Here is a 24,294-nt window from a genome sequence, read left to right on the forward strand (position 1 = left end):
ATGAAAACTTAAAACCTTAACATTCATCCATGTGAAAAACATTTTTGAAATCAGACATTACTTTACCACGGAAATGTTACTTTAATATCTTTTGGCAGTCTTCCCCTTAGTGAGTGGAGTCAGGTGTCATTTTACAAAATGTATTATGGTCTTTTAGAATCAAAACTTTTTCTATATAATTTTGACAAAATAAATATAATCAGAAATGTCTGAGTCTCAAGATTCCACATTTGGTGGGTATTTTGTGATAGAAGTAATATTGACTGAGATATTTAGACATTTGTGACAGAAAATTCATTAATATTTTTATTTTGTTTGATGGCACCCGGTTGCTGTTTGTGGTTTAACGGCGTAAAAAAAATATATATTTTTTTTGTATATCAACTTCAAATTTGGAACATAACTTATTTAGACATAAGGCTTTCATTTTTTTTTTTACATTTTGTATGCAAAAATTGTTCGGAAAATAGTTATTTTATATAAAATTAATGCTACAGTGCATTTTCTTAACATTACATTTTAACTTCAAGTTTTTGATACTTTAATATACTGAAATGATTCCACTTCTGCAATAATCTGCAGATTGTCTTTAAAAAACGATCTGTATTCCAAAGTTTCCATGAATTATAACAATTAAATTTGAATAGAGCACTTTCACATCTATATTAAAAATGGGTGTTGGCACTTAAAGGGGTAATATACAATCAGTTTCACGGAAATTGTAAATATAATTAGATATGAAAGTGGATTGTGACCGCTTCAAAACAATGCTATACATTAACATTACACACCATCAAACGTACTGTCATTAGATTTTAGGCTACTATATTCACTGTTTGGAGGCGGCTGGTGTAATTGTACTGTCTTAGCCTATTTATTGTAGACTGTGATATATCACTCATCACTCTATAAACTCAGGGGGATTTACCACGGGGCATTTTGATTGAATCCCCGGTTCATTTCACATACTGCTAGCATTCACAATTACCAGAATATCTGGACTTCACGTGTAAATCACGTATCGCGTCAGCCCAATCCACAAGTTCATAACTTCAAAGGCGTTCCATTTCTCTCCACCGCGTGACGCGCGATGACATCACGAGCAATTCCATCGGTCGCACTCAAGCTCCAGACAGAACAGAAGAAGTGAGCGAGTCGCGAGGCAGAGGACTCAACGGTGTTCCGAACAGTAACATACCTGTGCACTCTCCGGGCTTTACTAGCAGTCGGAGCGGACTGAGACTGCGATCTGACGAGCCGCAACACACCGCCTCCGGTTCGCTTCGCAAAGTGAAAGAGATTTTATGCGAAAGTTTCCAGGATTTGTGTAACCTCCCGCGGACGAGAGAGGAATGAGCGACTTTACGATGATAAACTGTTGCCTGATCCTCAGCGCGTGTCTTCTGTCCAGCCAAGGTAATGTGACACAGAAACTTGACGGTTAATCTCTTTACTGCTCACTGGGTCTCTTTTGTTATTTTGAAACCTGAAGGTAATTTGCATGATGCTTACCTTTAGTGAGCGCTTAACCTGTAGTCGCTCGTCCCAAGAGTATTGAAACGCAAGTTTCATGCGCGCGCTACGCTGGTGCGCGCTGATTTCTACAGCTTACCTGCTTATCAAGGTTATCCTGGTTAACTTGATAAGAGCCACTGACCGTAACCCATGTCCCGTATCCCTTGCCTCGTACGCCATGTTACGCAAGGTGTGGCCTCTCGTGATCAGTTTGTTCTTCGGCTGGAAGAAGGCAGCAGGTGTAATTGTATTGTTTTACTTAATCGCATACTTTACAGTTTGAAACTTGTATATCTATTAAAGCTTTTGTACTGTATATAGGAAATGAGAAATGCAACAGGGTATAGTTGTTAATACTTAGGTTTATGTCAGGTCTATGCAGCTGACTGTAACTCTTCAAAATGCAATGATGTCTGAATTTTATCCAAGTCTTCTGCTATTTTGAGATACCATTGTTATAAAACTGCATTTTAAGTTACTGTTCCCTTTATTTGCCCCAGTAGTCTTGCTAGTGGTGATGGTCCTAGACATCTCTTCCCTGGTGGTTTAACATCACTGTGATTTGAAGGCGTCTCCGAGGGGCTGTTTTCCTCTGATAAGGAGAGACATGTCTGTGGTTCTGTGTAAGCTGAGGCTACACTGCAGGACTCAAGCTCTGTGTGTATTTAAAGACTCCGGTTACATGTTTTGGCAACTAATGGCATTGTTTTTCACGATTGTAACTATGATTCCAAAAACATTTTCATACAAAGTGTTGCCTATCATCAACAAACAAAATACTGAAGACTAATTTGCACCAAATAAATTGAACAGTACTGTAAATAGTCCAATTCACATCAAGAATGGTAACGACAAATTCAACTATAATAACTAGATTATCGTCCACACCAGTGGAAGAGAATATTGTGATTATTATAATCTCATGCTGCGATTTTGTTACCTACCTCTTTAAATTCTCAAGTTTTTTAGTGATTGGCTGGCAGTCTATAATTCATCGACTAAAAAAGAATCTGAAAGTGGTTCCAGTGTAATTGGTCCTCTGTGTCATTATCATAGCTGGGATTTGGAAATTTTGAATGATAGTGATTTATTAAAACTTCATAGTTACTGTATGTTCCTGGGTGTGGATGGCACTTAAATGCCAAAAAAATGTAAATGAGATATGCAGAGCAATATTTAGACTCTTCTTAATATGTCATTCTTTTGCTGATTTATTGCTGCTTATCCACTTGTTGGGACAGTGTTCACACCTGACAACTGGTCGGGCAGCTTCTAAACCCGTTTCAGACCAGTATGCATGCACACTTGTTAACTACTACAATTCAGAGTGTTTTATTGCATGCTAGTAGGGGTGCTCCGATCACGATCGGCCGATCGTTAATGCGCGTCTCGTAAAGCTGGTTCTCTAATCAGCAGTAAATTCCATCAGGTGTGTGATTTCACATAGAGCAGCTGTTACTACACAGAGCCGTTGTTAACTGAGAAGATGCACCAAAAAACGCTGAAAATGAAGTGGATTTGCGCATCTTCTCTATTAACAACGGCTCTGTGTAGTAACAGCTACTCTATGTGAAATCACGCACCTGATGGAATTAACCGCTGATTAGAGAACCGGCTTTACTGACAAGATGCGCATAACGATCGGCCGATCGTGATCGGAGCACCCCTACATGCTAGTCACACAAAACATCAGCTTTTTTCATGTGCATGGGCAGGGAAACATGACGTGATACTGGCACCGGGTGGCTGTAAACGAATCCCAATCCTGAGCGGTCCCCGTGTGCACATATTTCACAAGAAATAAGACAAGCACCGTGGCCGTTGGATAAATGAGTTTTGGATGGATGAATCGTGGCAACACAATTATTCATGCCAAGATGCCAGTGGCGCTCAACATGCGTGGGCACACTCTAGGGTTCGCCTCTATTAATTTCTTCATAGGATAAGGCATTTCACACCTCAGGATGAGCGGAGGGTTATTACCATGTGTGCTAGACTTTCGGTGGCCCATTAATCTTGTTGGTGCATGTCAAAAGTTTGTGTTCTCAGAGGGGATCTTCAGGGGTGAGGTGAAGATTTCTCGCAGTTGTCATGGAGACCCTTTTCAATGGGGATCTGATGGCATCCATCTCGTTTTCGAGTCTTTGAGGGGAGTTTAAAACATTATTTCCGAGTGCTTAACTCAGTTTGGGATCAGGGAAGCACGACAAATGGAAGTAGATGCTTTCCTTATTGGCTCCCTTTGGTCTCCCATTACTGTCAGAAGCAACAAATGTCAGAGCGGCGGCAAAGAGCAACTCCCGCATAAAGGCGTGATAATGTAGTTTCTCCCCGCCGAACAATGCGCTTCTGTGCCAACAGGTTTCCAAGAACAAAAGACCTCAGAGTCGGCATTGTCCAAAAGAGAGCGTGGAATGAAACTCACACCTTCACGAGAAACCTCTCTCTGTCTTTCCCTCTGACAACCCACGTTGAGCATGTAAGAGGGACTCAAATTGCTGGCCTTTGAATGAGTGCCCTTTCCTCGCACCCCTCCTTCTTTATTCTCCCTCTGTGCACTCAGAGCTCCGTCTCAAGCCTTTGTTCTGGTGGTTTTAGTGATCGGTCGCCTGTAAGACCCTCTGTCTCTTCCACTTCCATTGTTTATGAGTGTCTTTAAAGTGGAGCGCAGAAGAGCGTGTTGACGGAAAAAAGTTCCCCCGCCTGTCCTCTATTTACCTCTGTCTCACACAGTTTATACATCGTTATGGCCCCACTGTCTAGGAGCTGTTTCTGTGGGCTCTTTTGTAATGTAGATTATAGATTTGAAATGACTGAAGTTCCAGAGCATACTAAACCGAAAACTGTTTGATAGGCGCATTCTTGCTCGCTGGACTTGAAAATATGCTGCAGTCGTAAATGGGGAATCAGATGTTGCCGCAGAACAGATGGAAAATCTGCTCTGTGTCTCCGTCTGTCTCCCGATTTATCTGTGTGTCTCACGGCATGTAAGAGAGACTCTCTGTCTCCCGGTCTCTTTGTCTCCCTCCCTCTCTCTCTCTCTCTCTCTCTCTCTTTCTCTCTCCCTCTCTCTCTGAGGTGGTCATACGGTGCCGTTAGTGAAGGCTGGAGGACTCCTGGAGGCCAGCCATGCCGTCTTATCACCCACCACTGTGCCTGATAAAATGAAGACTAAAGAGAGGGATTTTTATGTGGGCTCTGAGATCAGTCTTTTTCATGACCCTGGGCTCATTCAAAGGGTTTTTCCGCCCTCTTTAAAACTTTGTACGCCTTCAACTCTATCAATCCTTTAAGCGAAGAGCGACGGCCATCTCACTGCTGTGCAGCGTTGATATACCTCAAGTGTTATTGGTTCGGGTGTGTTTTAAACCTTTAACTGAAGTAGGAAACCTTCTATAGGTTCAGCCTTGTGCTATATCCTAACCTGGTGGGATGTGATAAGTTTAGAGCTAGAAATAGTTGGTTAGGACCGTGTTTTTGTGTGTGGATTTTGTAAGACTTGTAAAGGTGGTCTTTAAAATGTAATTATATTTAAGATTAAAATCTAATCGACTTCCATTTACAACGAAATGGCAACATGGATGTTATTTACTATTTGCATATCTATTGCATACCCTTATCTATTTGTTATCTTTTCCCTTATCTTATATATAACATTTTGGTTGTGTTAATATCTTACTGAATCTTTTTTTAGAATTTAGTTGAGTGTAAAAACAGTGGATCGTTACGAACAACATTTTAAAAGTGTTTTTTCACTTATTTACAACAGGATCTGGATTTTCTTGGGTTTAACTTTATTTTTATTTTTTTGTTATGAGGCAAGAAAACTATTTTGTGCATAAATCAATCCGTTCCTTGTAAAAATGAATCAATAATAGATAGTTTTTACAAGATTTGTTTCTTTTAATTACCCCATCGCATGCTTGACAGAAAAACAAATGTGGATTCTTAACTAACTCTGTGGCATTGTATATGTGCAGAACCAAAGTCTAAAACCTAGACTTACTTCAAACATTACCACTTTCAAATGTTGCTGTGCAAGTGCTATTTCTTTCCTTGGGGAAAAAGCTAATCTAGTTCTTTGCGGCTTAACTTGTCTTAAAATTCAGGTTAGCTGTCCTTTCATCTGTCAGATGGATTGGTGGTGGATTAAGCACAAGAAGCACATAAATGCTGCTCTTTCATAGCTCTGATGACTTAATGGCGTTCTCATTTATGTTTCATGTAAGTAGAACCATCTCATTTCTGTTTGGTTTTATTGCTCATAGGACTTCCAAGGAGAAACATCAGAATAAATGAGTGTAGAGCTATAAAATGAATGTGCATCACAGACTTCCCAAGGTAATTCGGTCTTGGAAGAGTTGATGAGAAATACACGAGTGCATATTGAAATCGGACTTTTATTAGTTTAACGTGTCCATACATGGAGGTGAGCATCCGTCAGAAGCATTACACGTTCACAGCGTTTTTCTGAGCCAGTGCAAACTACGCTGATTCATTGAGATTCTCTCGAGGGAGGAACTGAAATTGTCTTAATTACCGTCTGATCTTCTTCAGAAGCTCGCTGCTTGATTGACTTTCTTCACCCCGCGCCATTAACACCGTGCTTTTAATTGTGCCGGCACACACGGTTATATCTGTATGTGCTTAATCTACCTTTTTAATGGAAACCACGCTTGCACCTTAGCAGACCTCTGTAATTTACAGCAGTGTTAACCTCATTACCAACAATACATTTGTTTAATCTACAAGAAGGCTCACAGGATCTAATTTTCTCATCTTCTGCCTTTTATCTGAGAGATGAATTTGAAGACCATGTCATTTGCAATTTGTCATTAAACCTTGCCTGCGTTACGGCAATTTGGGCCTTCATGTGCCAGTTTGAAAGGAACTGAGGAACAGAAATGGAATGCTTCTGTTTTAAAGCTCTTTTGGTTAAAGTCAACTATGTTTGCAACCTTTTTTACTTGAATAGTGTGACTGTTCTGAATGAGTACGCATTTAATGATGGGGAAATGTAGGAATTGATTGTGAAAGATTATGAAGACTTTTTATCTGAATTTTTGGATAAAAAATTAGATTTTTTTTTTACATGGTTGACAAGTAAATGGTGTCCAATTTAGTTTTCATGTTTTGCTTAAATGGCCATAAAAGCATTTTTTTGCTCCAGTTTTAATATTTATGGAATGATGATTTTGCCTTTTGAGATCAGTTTGCAAGGATTTGAATAACAGCACTGGAATGTTAAATGGAATCTTAATGATTTAAAAGCTCATTTTTAAAGTGCTTTTCAACCCATTTTACGTGCACAGTGTGACACGTTTCTGAAGCAAGCATTGAACAAGAAATAAAATGTTTGGAACTGATTGGATTGTGCAAGTTTTTTAATTTGCTGGAAGGTTATGAAGACAGACAAATGCGATCATAGTAAATGTCAGGTTTGATTTCATATTGACTTTAAAGGTGGTTTGAAAATGACCATTTAATAAATTTAGATGCAGAAGAGGAACTTTTTTTTTTTTTTGCTAATTTAAATAAAAATTGGAATCCTTGCTTTACATTTGTGGAATGGCGTTTTGAGCCTTTGTGATCTGACTGTTTGCAAGGAATTTCATGTTTTTGATAAAAACGTTTTTCAACATCTCTTTTCAAAAGTCAACAAGTGTGATCTCAACCCATTTTACTTCCAAGTTTTTCTGAACAAAACTATATTTAAGAAGAAAAAAGGTGGTAATTGATTTGGATCGTGCACGTTGTCTCAATTTGATGAAACCCAAACATGTGTTTTTCTTGAGAATAAGATTCACAGATGAATTGATGACAAGACCTTGAGTGTGCTTTAAGAACGTAACGTCAGTTTTGACCAAGTTAAAAGCAGTTTGGAAAAAGGTGGCGAAATGACCATGTAAGCAATGTAGATGCAGTTCTTTGCTCTGTTTTTACTTTGTTGTTTTGAGCCCCTTGCGTTATTCTTGCAGAACAGTGATTTGGGCCTTTGTGATCAGTTTGCAAGTTTCTGAATAAAACCATATTTAACATGGAAAAACAATAATAATTTATTGGATTGTGCAAGCTGTCAGAATCTGATGAAAGACAAACATGTCTTTTACTTCAGAATAACATTCACAGATAAATTGTTGACTGCGGGACCTTGAGCGTGTAATAAGAAAGTAATTCATGTCAGTTTTGACTTCATGTTGATTTGAATAGAAGTAGAGAAATGACCATGTAAGCAGCGTAGATGCAGCAGATGAACTGCTGGTTTTTTGAGTCCCATGGTTGATATCCAGGGTAATGGAGAATGACTTCCTACCAGTGCTGTTATTCTAAGACCTTGGGAGTAAACAAAGCGAAATGGTTTTTAAGTTTGGTTCGGTGAATTGAAATGACAGGCATGTCTCAAGCTGAAGACTTAAACCCTGGAGAGATTTGTTTCGGAGTTGCTGCCGTCCAAAGCTCTGAGTTGAAGGGTGAAAGGCTAATGCTTCTTGAGGCTTCCTCGGACCTCCAGTCATGGTGTTCGGGAAAAATGACTTCCGTGGGGAAATTTCATAAATGTTTATATGAGCGGCTGACTGTAATGGCCTAATGCTTCTGTGTGTGTGTTTCTGCTTTTTAATTCCAGCTGACTTGCCAGTTAAAAACCACTGGCAGTTTGTTCAGCTTTTTGTAGCGATGGAAATGGCTAAAAAAGGTTTTAGTAACGGAGCAGGAACAGACGGGGGTCTGCAGACGGTAGAATTGCAGAATCACATCGACTATTGCAAGAGATCCACACTCTCCACAAGCACACAGGAACATTTTTTTTTTCACTAACGCTTCGTCCACTTGTAGGCACACCTACGTGCTTGCAAATGTAGAAAATATATAGGCTTCTGTGCAGAGACCCAGATGTGCTGGAGAAAATATTGTTATTCTCTTATAGTTCAGGAGTTCTCAGTTATGTCTTAAGTTGCAGATGCAGAGCAGTGTAAACAATTTTGACAAAAAAAATCAGCATACAATTATTTTAAAACCGATAATTTGGTCATGGATGCATTTTCTGAAAAGTTTTCACTTTTCAATTACCGGTAGTTGAAATTGTTTTTTTTTTTTTTTTTTTTTTGTGCAGACGTGGTATCCCTGCAAAACTGATCACATATGCACTTTTTGGAGATTAGTTTTCCATTAGTTATTACCAGCGGATGCCTGTGGTTTCATGAACTGATTCAGATGGGACTGGGATCTCGGTAGTTTTTACTGAGATGGGATGTTTATTTTCTGGATGTAGGTATTGATGAAGGTCATGCATGTGCATCCTGGAGCCCATTGAGAAACATTTATATATGTAATATCACAAATATGATTAACATTATTGATTGATTATCAGCTTGACTCAACAGGAAGGATTTTTGAGACTGCCTGATCAGACCAGTTGTTCAGATAATAATAACATATAATCATCAATCACAATTCATCAATACAGTTTGAAGACCCCTGAGTTTGATCATATGGCTTCCTTTCTGAGTATCTTGAACCACCAACTGTTATTTTACCCAGAAAGTTGGTAAAAAGGTCTCAACCCATAATGAAGGTGCATAGGGCAGTGAAACCAAAACTTTAGCTTCGGTCATTGTATCAGACAATAATAATAATAACGTACAAGAAATCACAGACATTCCTGTTTGAATCCATGTGAATTGATTTCTCAGACGACGTCTGCCAGAGTTAGTCTGAAAAACAGCAGGGAAAATACTCCATCATTTTTCTAGGTTGTGTAAGAAAAACAGATGTGTCTTAATTCTGATGGAATACAAACCACAAAGTACGTCTGCACAGCACGACTAAAGGACGTCTCAAACGCTCTCCTGAGGATAACGTGGTCTCTGGTTAATCTTCTTTCTCATTTCCAATCCCGTGTGAAGGGTCTCACAAAGATTGGCACACTCATCTTCCCCCCGATAGCTATCTGTCTGTCACATGAAAACCTGGCGGTGAGTTGAGTGTCAGGCGCGTTGACGCTGCACAGGTGACTGCTCTCGGATCCAGAGACTGGGCCCGAGTTTCCCAAGCACAGAAGTTTCCAAAGTTTAGCCGTACTGTCATAACTGAGGCTATTCTCAGGCACTCGTTCTCATTTCTCTCTCTCTCGGTGTCTCACTTTCTCACACTGGTGAGTGTCAAATCCTGCACCATTTCCAAGAACGGTGATAGATGAAAGAAAGAGAGAAGAGCCAAAGGAAACTGACTGTAAGTCTGATGACAGAGGTTAATTCCTGCTTCATTAGGAAGCGTGGTTTGAATCATAAAGAGGATGTTGAACATGTAAGCCCTTCTCAGTCTGGAGAAGAACTCATTTCTCAGAACGGTGCTATTGAAAATTTTATTAATATAAAAGTCGAGGCTAGATTCCAACAGTCATTTTCAAAGCAAAAATGTCACTTTTTTTGGGTCAGTTTTTTGGCAATATACATTTCAATTTTGGATTTTGATGCAATTTCATTTTGTTTTTAATACATAAGAGAATGACTATTTTATATGCTTTATCCTATTTTATTTACTTGTGCTTGTTAAGCCTCTATTGCAATGCAGTTGTACGTCAAATGTAGTGCATTTAAATACAAAAACTGTACTTGCAGATAATATGAATGAAATAAAAAAGTTTTACTTTAAGTACATTTTAGATCATTGTTCTAATGAGTTAATGCGTTTTAAAGTCGTTATGTGCTGTGTTGACTAACGTACTAAAACGCATTTACAGTATTAATTATAATTTTACCTGTAATGTCATTCAGGTTTAAACTGAATATAATTTAAATGCAGTAAATTAAACTTAATTTAATTTAAATATACATGACATACAGATTTTTATGAATTATTGCAATAAAGTATGTTTGAGTTTACTATAAATGCTTGTCAGTCCATTTGATTAGTGCACAATTTTAATCTAATAATCATTTAATTTAATGTATTAAAGGAACAATAGGTATGTTCTTATATAGTGAATAGTATACATTATAGGTAAATATATTATTTCCGTAAAAAGTACACGTTTTAGCTAAAGCACGTTTAAAGTTTAGGCCTGTTTCTTTTTCACAAGTGTATATAAATGGCAATTAAATTACTGGAATTTCCCATGAACTGGTTTTGCATTACCAGATTTGATATTGAGCCCTAGCACATAACCAGTTTATAGGGTAATCCCATACGCATGCTGGCATCAGACCAAGCTTTTCTCGGATTTCACGTGATATTATGTAAAGTACCATGCCATTATCGTTTTATCAGCTGTTAGCCTTTTAGTAAATAGCCTTCTAGATAATCACATGATTAGATTAAGGTGAGTACGGAAGTGGGATCTCGTAAATATGAGGTTTCGCTTTCACAATCAGGTTTCTTCTGAATGTCAACATCCAAACATCCGTGTCCTGTCGAATCCTGCTTTGAACTCGCTGCTCACGTATTAACCATAAAGTATTACTACTCGACACAAAACAAGCTTGTTATAACATCGCCAGCTGTCAGATGTTTCCTTTGAAGTGTTATTATTTGAGTGAAGGCTCTCAAACTTGCATTGAGCTCTAGATGTACAGTGTTAGTCCTGAAATGTAGTAAATGTGTTGTAATCAGTCAGTCTCTCAGATGAGTCAGTGCTGCATTGCATTAATGCATGAAACTCAAAGGTGTGATTCTTAATACCTTTTTTGTTGTTGCCCAAATAAAGCTGTATCTTGCCATGTATTCTCGAACTCATTTCCTGACAGCTGTACTTGAGAAGAGGATAATGAAGGGAGGTGGGATTCAATGCTCTTGTGCTTTGGCGTTCCTCAGTAGTTGTTTAGCATAAGCACCGCCGTAGGCCGCATCACAATAATGACATATTTAGACCTGTTTTTGATGTCATGATTATGCAGATGAAGCGTGTCCTGATTAGCTGGGTATATTGTTTTATTTAAAGCTCAAGTGTTTTTTTTATGTTAAAATTGGGGAGTGACTATGTTTTGTGCAACCATTGAAGACAAGGGACTGTTAGTAGAAACCTTTTATTTGGCAATCCAGTTTAGTCACCTTAATGCCGTTTAAATTGTACACTTCAGCTTTAAGGTGTGTTTATTGTAAGGAATAAATATCTATGCAATCACTTGTCGTATAGAGACCACATTTATTGATCCATTTCAATTATGATTCATTGTAAATTCTTCGTTATTTTGGGTTGAATATGCTGTTTTGCTGTAAAATAAAATTGTATTGGCAGCCCATTTTGCTTATGTTTTTGTTATATATCTGAAGTTTGGCTGAACACTGCTTCCAGTATTCCTTGTAAAGATACCTAAAATCAACATTGCATGTTAACATTAGCAAATGAAATACCAGAGGCGGTGTAAACTTTGTCATGACAATCAACATGTATCTGTTTGTTCAGTGCATGATCGTGTTTTTCACATGATATTGGGTGGGATTTCAGCTTTTCCTTTGGTCTTTCTAAGTCTTAGTCATCATAAAACAGCATTTACAGCCTGTTTTATTTTAATAAACAGGATATTCATTTAAATATAGGACAGGAAAAATGCATAATAAAAATGTCCTCTGTGTGTGTGTTTTTTTTTTAATGCAATTTAAATAGCATTTAAAATAAGGCAATTTTACTTTTACATTTTATATATATATATATATATATATATATATATATATATATATATATATATATATATATATACATTTATAAATTGAATGTGTACAAACTAAAAATGTTTTTTTTCTAAGTTATAAATGTTAACGATTACTCGATACACGAATAGGTAGAAACATTTGAGATATTGTAATTACACAACTGTCTGGACAAAATATGGTTATACTTTATTTTAAGGTGTCATTGTTACTGTTTAATTATACACTTAAATATTGCATATTAACTAAATGTACTTACTACAGTATATGGATTATGTATGGTTTATTGTTATTATAAATATATGTAACCTGTGTAACAAGGAGACCTTAAAATAGTGTTACCCAAAATGTATAACACCGTTCTATTGGTTTTTTTAATATATAAAAAAAAATTTGAATTGCATACTGTGACTGTGAATTTTAATTCATTGTTACTTGTCGTTTCTTTGTAATTATTTGTGATTTCTATTTCTGAGTGAAAGTTGTTTCGAAGTAACGGTATTAAAAATGGGAACTTTTTTCCTTCTTGTTTCGGAAATGTTTCATGTACAGGCGACAACATTGTCAAAACGATACTTGTTTACACGGATCTGCAGGATACTAAAAACACTGTATTACTCATGCCAGGCCAGTAGTTGGCGACGTCTCTTTGTAAAGACACTACATGCCTGCGCACACATCTATAGAGTGAACACGTCATACACAAGTGCATGACGTCACGGTTTCCACTAATTTGTGTTGTTGTAGTTTACACAGAGATAACTGTATCGGTTTTAAATACCTGCACTTTGAAACCCATTTTGAAACGTTTTCAGGCCCGCAACACAGTCATTGTGTAAATAAATGGACTTGATGCACTGAAAAGTTTTGTTTTTAGTTGAAAACTGTGTCATGTAAACGCCCCAGAATCCCAAACCAGAACTTTTCAGTGTGTGGAGGGGGAGGTTTATAAAACCACTAACATCAGATCAAATGAAAAGTTGTTTCAAAGGCCAAGCTAGTTATTGTGATTCAGTTAAAAGCAATAACATGCACTGGTGAATCATCCACAATAAGACTAGGAATGTGTTGAGTTAACCAATACAGACCGTTTGAAGTATATTGCTATTTTTCTACTGTATATTCAGCGTTTTGCTGCCTTTGTGGTGTACAGCTTTCCACATGGCTTGAGGATCTTCATCAAAAAGGAGTTTTTCAGATTCACTTGTACTTATCAACTGTGTTTCCCCTGGTTCTGCGGCGAGTCCTTCACAGATGAGCCCAACAGAATCCTGTCAAATCTTCAGAGTCTATGCAGGGGTCCTGAGCTGGCTCCCGAGCCGGGCCGGTCCTGTGGTGCCCTTCCAGATGCCCAGCACTCGCAGGAGCGGAGGAGATGCACGCGTCATCAGCCTCGTGTCTGATGGGATGAGTCACGCTCGTACAGCACACAGGGGCAGGAAACTAGGTGTTTGTTTGTGTTAAAGTGAAGCATTGTGGGAGGCTGTATCACCATCTCTGCTTTAAAATCCCTGCGGTAATGAGGATGAATGCTTTCAGCCAACGCAGTGCAAGAAGACTGCAGTTTTATACTGGTGGATACCAAAGTAGTAGCTGACCAATATGGGTTTTTCAGTGGCGCATATGTTATAATTTTCATATTTTAAATCTTACAATTTTACTTTTGCACTTTCATGTTGGATAAAATTATTTGCCACTTTTAGTATGAATACTGAATTAATGAAATAATGATTTTTTAAATAATTTTTTTTTTTAAAGAAAAATCATCAGCATTAAAGAATAACATTATTTCTGACCTCTCCCTTATAACCACCTTATTCCATTTATTTTTTTGGCAGAATCCACTTTCTCTATACATGTTGTCTTGTTGAATATATCCTGTAGCGCTCTGATTACAGAAGTGAAATGGGCTGTGAAGGTCATTTCATGTGATGATAACAGTTACGTGTGGACTTAATTTGATGAGTATCTCGTCTCTTCCTGTGTGTCAGGAGCTCTTGTAAGGTATTTCCTGTCGAGTGTTTATATCTGAGTGTCTGTGGTCTCATTTCTGAGTGTTAGTGTTAGTGTTTTGTATACAGTGTGTCTGATTGCTGTGTGTGTGGGAACGCGGTGATGCTCTGAGATCATTCAGGTTACCCCCTCAGTCACGCATTCCATTACCATATATGGGCAGCAGAGCAAGACCAAGCAATTACCGTCGACCACAGTGTTCTCTCATCGAAACCTCTTCTCACTCTTCCCTTTCACTTTTATCTCCCGCTCTCCCTCTTTTCCTTTTTTCTCTTGTCTCCGTTGTTTCTTCTTTCTTCTCGTGCATGTTCCTTCTGTCTTTTGTCTTTCTCTTCACTGTCAACACCCACGTCAGTCACTTCACTTTGTTCCTTCCTTCTTAATTTCCCTCCTCCAGTCGTTTAATGCATTCCAATTTCCATGCCTACATTGCACACAATTTTAAAGGAGTAGTTCAACCAAAAATGGAAATTCTGCCACTTGCTGTATGACTTTATTCAGCGGGGCACAACAGATATTCTGAGAATGTTGAGTGTTTGCATACAGTGAAGGTCCAGTGTTGTCTGGATTCCAGGGATCTTCAACATATGTTCTCAGATGAAGAAAAGTCATGCAGCTTTGTAATGACATGAAGTGAGTAAATGAATGTGACAAACTATGTGTGTCGTTTTTTTCTTTTTTTTTCTTTTTTTTTTCTTTTTTAGAACCACATTTTAAGTACTGAGTGCAAAACCAACTCTGTGGTTTGCCTGAACAGCAAGACGAGTTTATTAATTACAGAAAGCTAAAAAAAAATACTAATACAGTGCTAAAATACTGCATGGATGAAAATAAATGTAAAGTATCTATGCAATTTTATGAAGAAAGAGACCGTGAAGATGTTTTATAATGCTACAAAAAAAAAACCATATATATATATATATATATATATATATATATATATATATATATATATATATATATACACACACACACACACACACACAAGCACACGTTTGTATATGTGTGTGTATGTATATGCATGCATATATGTACAAGTATGTATATGTGTATATATAACTTTTTCTGTATTTTTGATCAAATAAATGCAGCTTTGGTGCATAAGACCTTTCAAAAACAATAAATCTTACCAATTTCAAGCTTTTGAATATCAAATTCCTTAAAATGTACAACACATCTTTTGCTTTTGCTCTTGCATTTTCACCTTTGCAAGTTAAATTAGCTCCTCATCCTCTGAAGCAAGGTACTGTGGGTAATACTAGGCTTAAAAGCATGCACAATTAGATGCTTCTAAATTTGCTATAATTATCATGCTAGTACAGGGCAAATAAATGCCATGGTTTTTCCCAGGTACTGTATGTATCTGCATGTTGTTGAGGCTGGTATTACTGTGGTTTGATTACACTAATCCATGTTTTGCATACTATACAGTACAGCTAGCATGGGATGTAAATGCATACATTTACCCACACATATACATCGTGTTGGGTCCCATGCACCTGGTCCAAGATGTTCTGTGTCTCCTGTTATAGAAACACCGCTCAGGCCTTTAACAACTGCTGCATGGACGCTCTTCTCATCAAATGCTTTCCCTCGTCTTGATCGCATTTCCTTGGTGCGTTTGCTCAGGAATTGGTTTCGATTTACAGTGTTTTCCGCTGAGATCCAGAACAATAGAAGGGTTTTAATGCATCAGCCTGGAGAAAAAAACATAAATGGCCCTGTCAGGCAGAAAAAACCCCATATCTCTGTTCTTGCGCTGTAAAAGGGCTTAGCAGAATGATTACTTGTGAAAGCTAAATTGGCTTTCTGCCCCCTGTCTTCCACTGCCGCCCGCTCTGTATCTCCAGTCCCTCACTCTTGTTTTGTTTCTCTCCGCCTCGCTTCTCGCTAACTCCTTATTTCTTTTATACATCGTAACACAAAAAACAAGAGAGGAAGCCTCGCTCGCTCCCTCCCTCCCTCTCTTGTGTCAGTATATTGAGAAGGTCAAGACTGTGTGTCTATTTTAGTTCTTATCTTTGTCAATGACCTCTTTCCACCCAAGCAGAGATTCAGTCCCTGATGTCTGACTCAGTCTCTCTTCCTCTCATCCGTCTGTCTTCCTCCCTTGTCACCTCCATCATCTCTTTTATTCCTCTTATCTGTTTTCCCACTCCTCCTCTCACTCACAGGCGTAATTAAAGTTTGACTGCAGGAATACAGAGTAGGAATGGGTCAGGAAATGCATTGTTAATGGAATTAGTTGCAATAAATGTTGGTCGAGGAAATCATTTAATGACGTGTTCGTTCATTCCGTTTGTCATTTTTAATTAATTGTTGATCTTTATAGATTGTGACACGAGTGCCATGTTTTTAAGATCTTGTCAAGATAAAAATGCATCCTGCATCTATTATGTTCATTTTTAATTGCGTAAATGTTTTATTACATTTTCACATGAATAATCACTCTAAATTAGCATTTTAAATTGACAGTTTAGTTGTCTTTTTTTAAATTCTGCTGACAAGCAGATAAAGCATTTAAAAATGGATCGAGAAAAGCAATTAGTCATGTATATATAATATTTGTATACTTTAGTTAAATTTTTATATGAATATTTTTATAAAAAAATTTAAACTGAAAGTTAATGTTTTTTTTTAATTAGCTTTTTAAACATTACTAATTATATTAAATGCCATTTTTTCAGTTATTAATTTATTTTACTGTTAAATTTAATTGCATGTTTAAAGATTAAATAACTATTAAATGTATATTTATTGGTCAATTTGAAAAGGGATTTTTATATTTTAATTTAGATTTTTTTTATGCATAATTCCTACATGCTGTAAAAATAATTTTAACTTTAAAAGTGTACATAGAACAAGTTAAATTAAAAAATGAAATGCAATTTAAATTAAATTTATGCATTTAGCAGACGCTTTTATTCAATATATATGATATATTTTATATATATTTAAAAAATATATATAAAATGTATTTTTTCATTTACGTTTTAGTTCAAGTTAAACTAAATTAAAATTAGAAAAGTTGCTTTGGCAACTAGCTGAAATAAATTTTTTTCAGTACACATTTTATTTTAATTAAATTCTACATCAGTGCATTTAATTAAGTGCCACTTGTAGAAGAAAAGGTGTCAAATTTGAATGTTGAACTTTAAGAAAGTGTCTCATTTAGAACACAAGGCCACAATCTGCGACTAAGAAATGTGTCTGATCGTACACGACCCTAAATCAGTTTAATTGTGCAGCGCTTCCACACTCGATTATGAAGACCTATAGTTCTGCAGTTCTTCACTACAGACACACACTTCCTCTCGCCGCGGTCCTGTCCCAACTGTCTAGTTAGCATGACAAATTGTCCTCGTTTTAATACCAAACTATGTAAATAATATAAATGATTATAGTGCATGATAACAGAGCTCTATCTCTCCCCTCCTTCTGTTCCGGATATACAGTCCTAATCTGTCATTCTGAGGCGCTGCTCGCTTGTGCCTGGCTCAGCAGATATCATTGAAAAACTGTCAGTGCAAGACATGTTTATTCTCTTAGAAGCTCTTTCTTCTCTGCTTTCCTTCCCCCGAGGTGCTTTCTACCATCGTTTCATTTGTATGTTTGTGTGTGTGTGTGTGTGTGTATGGTGTTGCTAAAGGCCAGTAGTGGGTGTTTAGTGGAGATGATGTAGGAGTGAGTGAACGGACCGGTAGAGCAGGTATATATCTGCTGTCATTAGTCTGATGGTGAAATGACTTCTGTGTATTATGAGATATCTTATCTTTAGTTCATCATTTTCACTGCTTCCTCTGTCTTGTGTGCGTGGGTGTTTGTATGGCCCGCTCTCTGCCTCTTACTGACTAATTAGCTGGTAATTTGTGTGTATGTAAACGTAATCATTTACTTGTCGGCTTTATGAAGCACACCTCTCTCCCGTGTGTGTGTGTGTGTGTGTGTGTGAGCCGGCGGTTCCTGTATTGCAGTTGAACTGGCCTTTACCACACGTCTCAATCCCGCTCCTGCTGAGATCTCTGACAGGTTCCTCTCTTCAGCTTCAGTCTCCTGCTGCACTCACACACTGCGCTTTATCTGTCCCTCGGTCCGTCTGACGTTTACTGTCTCTCTAACGCTCGCTCTTCTGTTGTTCTATCTATCGTTCTGCAGTTCTAGTTATCGTTCCATCTGTTTGTTTATTTAACTTACAAGAAAAAAATTATTTTAACTCAAGCTCACTGGTGATAACATAAAGAGTCAGTGATGAAATAAGAACAAGAAACTAATTACAAGCAATAGGACAAAAACTGCAATAAATAAGAAATACATTGTGAAAATGAATTAATCTTCAGTGTTATATCCATAAGTTATCCATCTATCTATAGTCAAGAGCAGTGTGAGATTTTCATGACTGGCAGACAGGACGAATATTGGACAGCTTCCCCATTAAGACCGAAGTCCAGATCCAGTATACTGTTACATATGTGTTTGCTCTCACAACTGTTTACATTCGCTTAAACCTAAATGACTGTGTATGTGGATACTTGTATTTGGACGCATATAAATGTTTATGCAATCGTTCACAAGCTCTATTAGCAGCTGATGTGCAGCTTTCTCTCACACAGAAACAGAGACGGCGCCCACATGTAGATCTGTTGTTTGCGTTTCAGCGGCCTAAAATCAGTTGTTTTAAACTGCAGTGCTTAAAAACACAGGCAAACATTAGGTTTTCATGACCACGCACACATGCTGTTATTCACACATCGTTCTATCGTTCTGTCTATCATTCTATCTATCTGTCTATCGTTCTGTCTATCATTCTATTGTTTTAGCTATCATTGTATCAATCAATCACTCTATCATTCTTTCATTCTGTCTGTTCTGTTTCTGTAATTCCATTGTTCTTTTATTCTCTCTTTCTATTATTATTTTATTAGTTTTTATTATATTATTAGTCGTTCTCTCATTCTCTTGTGTTCTATTGATCTGTCTATCTATCGTTCTATCATTCTGTTGTTCTTTTATCTGTCGATCATTCTTTCATTCTGTTCTATCATTGAATCCTTCATTCATTCCATCTATCGTTTTATTGTTGTTTTAATCTGTTGTTCTCTTGTTCTATCTCTTGTTCTGTTTATTTGTATATTGTTCTCTCATTCTACCATTCAGTCTATAATTTTGTTCTTTCGTTCTATCTATCGTTCTGTTATTCTTTATCTCTTTTTCTCATGTCCCATCTCCTGATTTGTTGATCCGACTTCCATTCTGCCTGTTTTTCTATCATTCTATCTATATTTTATTATTCTATTGTCTTTTCGTTCTATCTGTTGCTCCATCGTTCTTTCATTCTGTTGTTCTATGATTAAAGAGATCTGTTGTTCTACTGTTCTGTCATCTGTCTGTGTGAGGAGGGACTGAAATACTGAATGCATAGAAACAAGTTATAAAAAAAAAAAAAACATTATTTGTAATTTGAAAAAGTGAATGTTAAAATATATTACCAGTCATTATTAAACCCTTAATGTTTCATTCCGGTCAGAAACCATGATGCCTATCCACAACTAGAGCCATCTTTGGATAAAATCTGATTACAAATTCAGTATTTCCCAGTTTGTGTAGTATTTATGTATTTATGTACAGCTAGGGCATTTCATCAGTTTGTATGTCTGAGTAGCTGCTAGTTTGTGGTTTGTCTGTCTGGTGGATGAATTGGTGTCAGATCTGTCTGTCTAGTGGTCTCATTTTCTGTGGGTCAGTGTGCTTGTCTCTCACTTTTTCTATTTTCTCTTAGCCGCGGTGTTCAGTCTCTGTGGCGTAGCTTTATTAAGTCTTTCCTGGTGAACTTGGCAGGCCGTTTGTTTTCTCTCAGTGCAGGGGCAGAAGTCAGCCTTTTCTAAGGCGTTTTCTGCCTTGTTTTTAAAATAGTTTTTTTTTTTTTGCCTGCGCTTAATCTGCTACATACGGCTTCTGAACATGTGATGCTTAAAGCAGATGATGCTGGACCACTTTTACCACCTAATACATTTTAGATCAGTACAGTGCACTGGTGAATCCCAAATCAGATATGTGAGGTCTCGCCGTGTTTACTGTACAGCGTAATCCGAGACGGGCTGATAACGAGAGCTAATGGCTTGATTGATTTCCCACACGGAGGAGAAATAATGCAGTGCTACTTTGTGTGAATTCCCCTTAAACATCAATCTCGGAAACACCGCTCTGGATAATGTCTGTAAACCCTTTAACATGGACACTTAAATGTGTCAGAGCAGTGCTTCTTGGCGAGTTTCTTCACTTTTTCACTCTAAAAATCTCATTAGCGGTGACATGGAGACTGTGTCAGTTTCATTTCCTGTGCAGTCTTACCAGTGCGAATATAAAATGTGATTGGGGCGTTTGGGATTGGACTTACATTTCCATTACTGACTACAAATCTCATAATGTGCATATGGTGAGCTGGCTGATGGCATTAGCTAGTTACTAATAGAGCCGCACATGTTAAGTATTTCACACAAGCTCTCAGCCATGTGTTTCAAAGCTTTTTTCCTCCACTGTGATGGATGATGGAGTCGGACTGCATTTGTTTTCCATCAAAACACTGCTGCAGAAACCTGTTTTCACTGACTTCACTGAGCTGAACGATGAAGTAACTGACCGTGTTACTAGATAACCACCTACACGCAAACATACAGTGCACAGCGGTCTTTTTTAATCTGTCTTCATCTTGAAAAAAGCTTATGATTTGGCACCTTCATGCTAGTTTCAATAATTCAGAGGTTAATTGAATTTCGAATGAATGAAATGAAAATGCAGTCAGTTCACACTAGGGATGTACAAAGAGACTTCCTTTAAAAAATTGACTAGACAGTGGGGACTCCAAACGGATTGATTTGAGCAGGCGTTTACATAAGACAGGTTCCTGTGTTCTTAAAAACGCTTGTGGTAGAAGCCAGAGTAAAACTGCTTTAACTTGGGGTCATGCATCAACATTAATGCATTACCAATTTTTTTCTCCCTTTTTTTTTTTTTTTTTTTTTTGAGGTCAGTTTAAGACTACATGAGTAAGTTTTTTTTTTTTTTTTTTTTTTTTTTTTTATCTGATCCAAACCATTTGTGTTGGTGTTGTTTTTTTTATTATTATTATTCGTTTTGTCTGTTTATATGTGGTAATGTTCTATATATATATATATATATATATATATATATATATATATATATATATATATATATATATATATATATATGTATATATATATATATATATATATATATATGTATATATATATATATGTATATATATATATATATATATATATATATGTATATATATATATATGTATTTAATTATATGTATGTATATATAGTTTAATTTTTATTACATTATTTTATTTCATAAATACTGCTATTTTTTCATTCACAAAATATTAATATGATCATTTTTCTACACAAAGATTACAAATAAAATAACAGCAAGCCAGAAAACAATTTGTGAAGTCTAGTTTAGTGACTTATTTTGAATAATATTTATTTTATTTATTTATAATATATATTTGGAAACTTAATTTTTTATTTTATTTATTTGTAAATATTTGTTTAGCTATTTAGAATTAAATTGTATTTATATATATTTCTTTTTTAATTGAATGTATTTTCACAGTTATTGCTGCTGTTTGCATGCATTAAACAAAATAATGCTGGTCAGTCTTGACGGATTTAGTTTTGGGTGCTGCTGTAGAGCTGAATATTAAGTCCCAGAATAACCTCTACTGTAAAAAAAGGTTATGTTACTAAACTGGTCTCAGCACAAAAGAAGGGTGTGTCTGTGTGTGTTTGTGGAAATGTGTGTGTGAGTTGAAGTGTTTGAGTTTAGTGGTGTTTAAAGGGCAAGAGGGCTTGTGACTTGGACACAATCATCAGAGAAAAGGGAATGGACACCATGGATTTGAGAAATGGTGACTTGACCTTCCCCTCCAGTGAGCCGCGTGTGTGTGTGTGTGTGTGTGTGTGTGTGTGTGTGTGTGCACGTGTGTATGGTTTCAGATGGTCAAGCCTGATATGTCTGTCTTCGAGGCCTCCTGACATTTCAATTCAAACTTGAGCGTCAGCGCTGAAGACATTAGCAGCTGCCCACCCAGATTCTTCTAGATTTGCACACATGCTAACAATCATCTCCTGATAACACTTCCCTCCGGCTACAGATACAAAGCAGACAGATGTTGTGAAATTTGCATTCTATTACCCCGGTTCTGTCTTAAACGCTCGCGCTTCCCCTCTCGCCGACACGCGTTTCGTTTTAATCATCTCTAATTCTCTTCCTCCCACAGTCTTCCTCTTCTCTTTCCTCTTCCTGCTCTTTTCTCTTTCCATCTGGTCTGAGATCATGAGGATTGAGGAAGATGTGCCGTCAGATCTAGCGGAGGTTCAGGGGCCGTGGGTCGTGACAGAGGTCGGGTGGGTCACTTTAGAGGGACCGTTAAGAGCGGACCCTGACGAGACGGTGGGAGGTATTCGGTGATTCAGAGCGAATCCACACAGGAGTGGGCAATAGTGAGAGCTCAGCCGTCTCAGAACACAAAAGAGAAGAGGAGGAGAAACAAAGATGGTTGGGAAAAAAAAAACTAAATCTAGGAAAACAATGGCAGTGTTTTCACATGCACATCCAAGATGTCTCTCAGAGGATTGTGTAAAGCCTTGCTTATCTTCGGATGTTGTTATATATGGTATAGATGAAGCTGGCGTAACAGGATGCTCATATATGTTTGAGAATTTCTCTTAATTTGAAGTTTTCTTAGGAAAACATTGCTAGTAGGTTCATCATGCAGGACGTACATGATGCTATTGAAAGTTTGGTTCATTTTAGCATGCACTGTTTTTTTTTTTTTTTTTTTTAAGTTGATTTCAACTATTTTAAATTGAGTTTTACATTTTTTTTTTAAATATTTTATTTTCTACAATTGCCTTTTAAATTATTTTAAAATAATTTCAAAATAATTAATACATGCATTTTTTAAGCTATTTATATATTTCGTTGTATTACTTTTCTGACTGATTTGACTTAACTCAAAATGAACTATATTCACAAACCAAAACTCTTAAGTCGGCAAACACTGGATAACAACAAGCAAAGCCTTAGATGCTACTATAGACAACAGCCTCACATGTCAGTGAGTTTTATATGAGCATCAGCGCACTTGTTTTCTTTAGAATAAGTGCTTTTTTCTACCCTTTACTCTTTACTCTAACACACCTACATACATAATGACACATGGACAAAAGCAGAAAGCATGCCAATGTATGTGATATAATGCGGCATGAGTCAAGCAGATAAACTGACTGTAATATCACTCTAAGACTTGCATTAAAAGCTAATGTTTGCTCTCAACCACATTATGTGGAAAGCTACAGCCTTACATCCAAACATAACACCATGTTTACTGCACTCATGTGTTTCTCGAGCTTCAAATCAGCATATCAGTATGATTTCTGAAGATCATGTGACACTGAAGACTGAAGGAATGATGCTGAAAATACAGCTTTGTGTCACAGGAATAAATGACATCTTATTAAAATAGAAAACAGGTATTTTAAATAGTCAAAAAATGTCATAATACTATTTTATGTAGATTAGATCAAATAATTGCTGTTGAGCAAAGAGATTTCTGTAGTATAAATCTGACCAACTATTTTATCCGATGTTTCAAAACCTCCATTGAGCAGCATTGTATCGGTGAGTCAGAAAATGAGTAATATTTGATTGGGAGTCAGTATGTTTAGGGTCAGGACCCGTGGATGGGCGACTGAAGTGTGTTTGGATGTGTGTGTTGGGTGGCGAGAGCTTATCAACAGAACAGCAGAAGAGAGATGATAACGGGGCTTTTAGAGGCATAGCTTGGCTTATCTGCAGTGTTTAGCGTGGCTAGTCCTCTGGGCTTTAGACACTGTCTGCTCCATCTGTCCTTGCTTTGCTAAAGCACACGGACTAGAATGGACTCCATCTCTCTTGGGCTTTTCTCTCCGTCTCCCTGCTGCGCTTCTGGGCTCCTCTCATTGAGACCCATACACGCTGTTACCCTACGAGGGCCTCATGATTTCGCTGCAAGGCAGAGTTTATAATTTGTTCAGTGTGTGTGTTCGGGT

The 24,294-nt window shown here is 37.1% G+C and overlaps 1 protein-coding gene across 1 annotated transcript in view; it reads left to right on the forward strand.

Annotated features, from left to right (window-relative positions):
* Nucleotides 1-1,126: 1,126 nt before the first annotated feature.
* Nucleotides 1,127-24,294, forward strand: part of LOC113119898 (nectin-2) — an 80,981-nt gene continuing 57,813 nt past the window's right edge. Inside the window, exon 1 of the mRNA XM_026289608.1 lies at nt 1,127-1,416. Within this exon, the coding sequence (XP_026145393.1) occupies nt 1,353-1,416 (64 nt within the window). The 5' untranslated portion in view covers nt 1,127-1,352. The remainder of the gene's footprint in view (nt 1,417-24,294) is intronic.

Source organism: Carassius auratus, chromosome 19 (assembly GCF_003368295.1).
Source record: "Carassius auratus strain Wakin chromosome 19, ASM336829v1, whole genome shotgun sequence".
Classification (NCBI taxonomy): domain Eukaryota; kingdom Metazoa; phylum Chordata; class Actinopteri; order Cypriniformes; family Cyprinidae; genus Carassius; species Carassius auratus.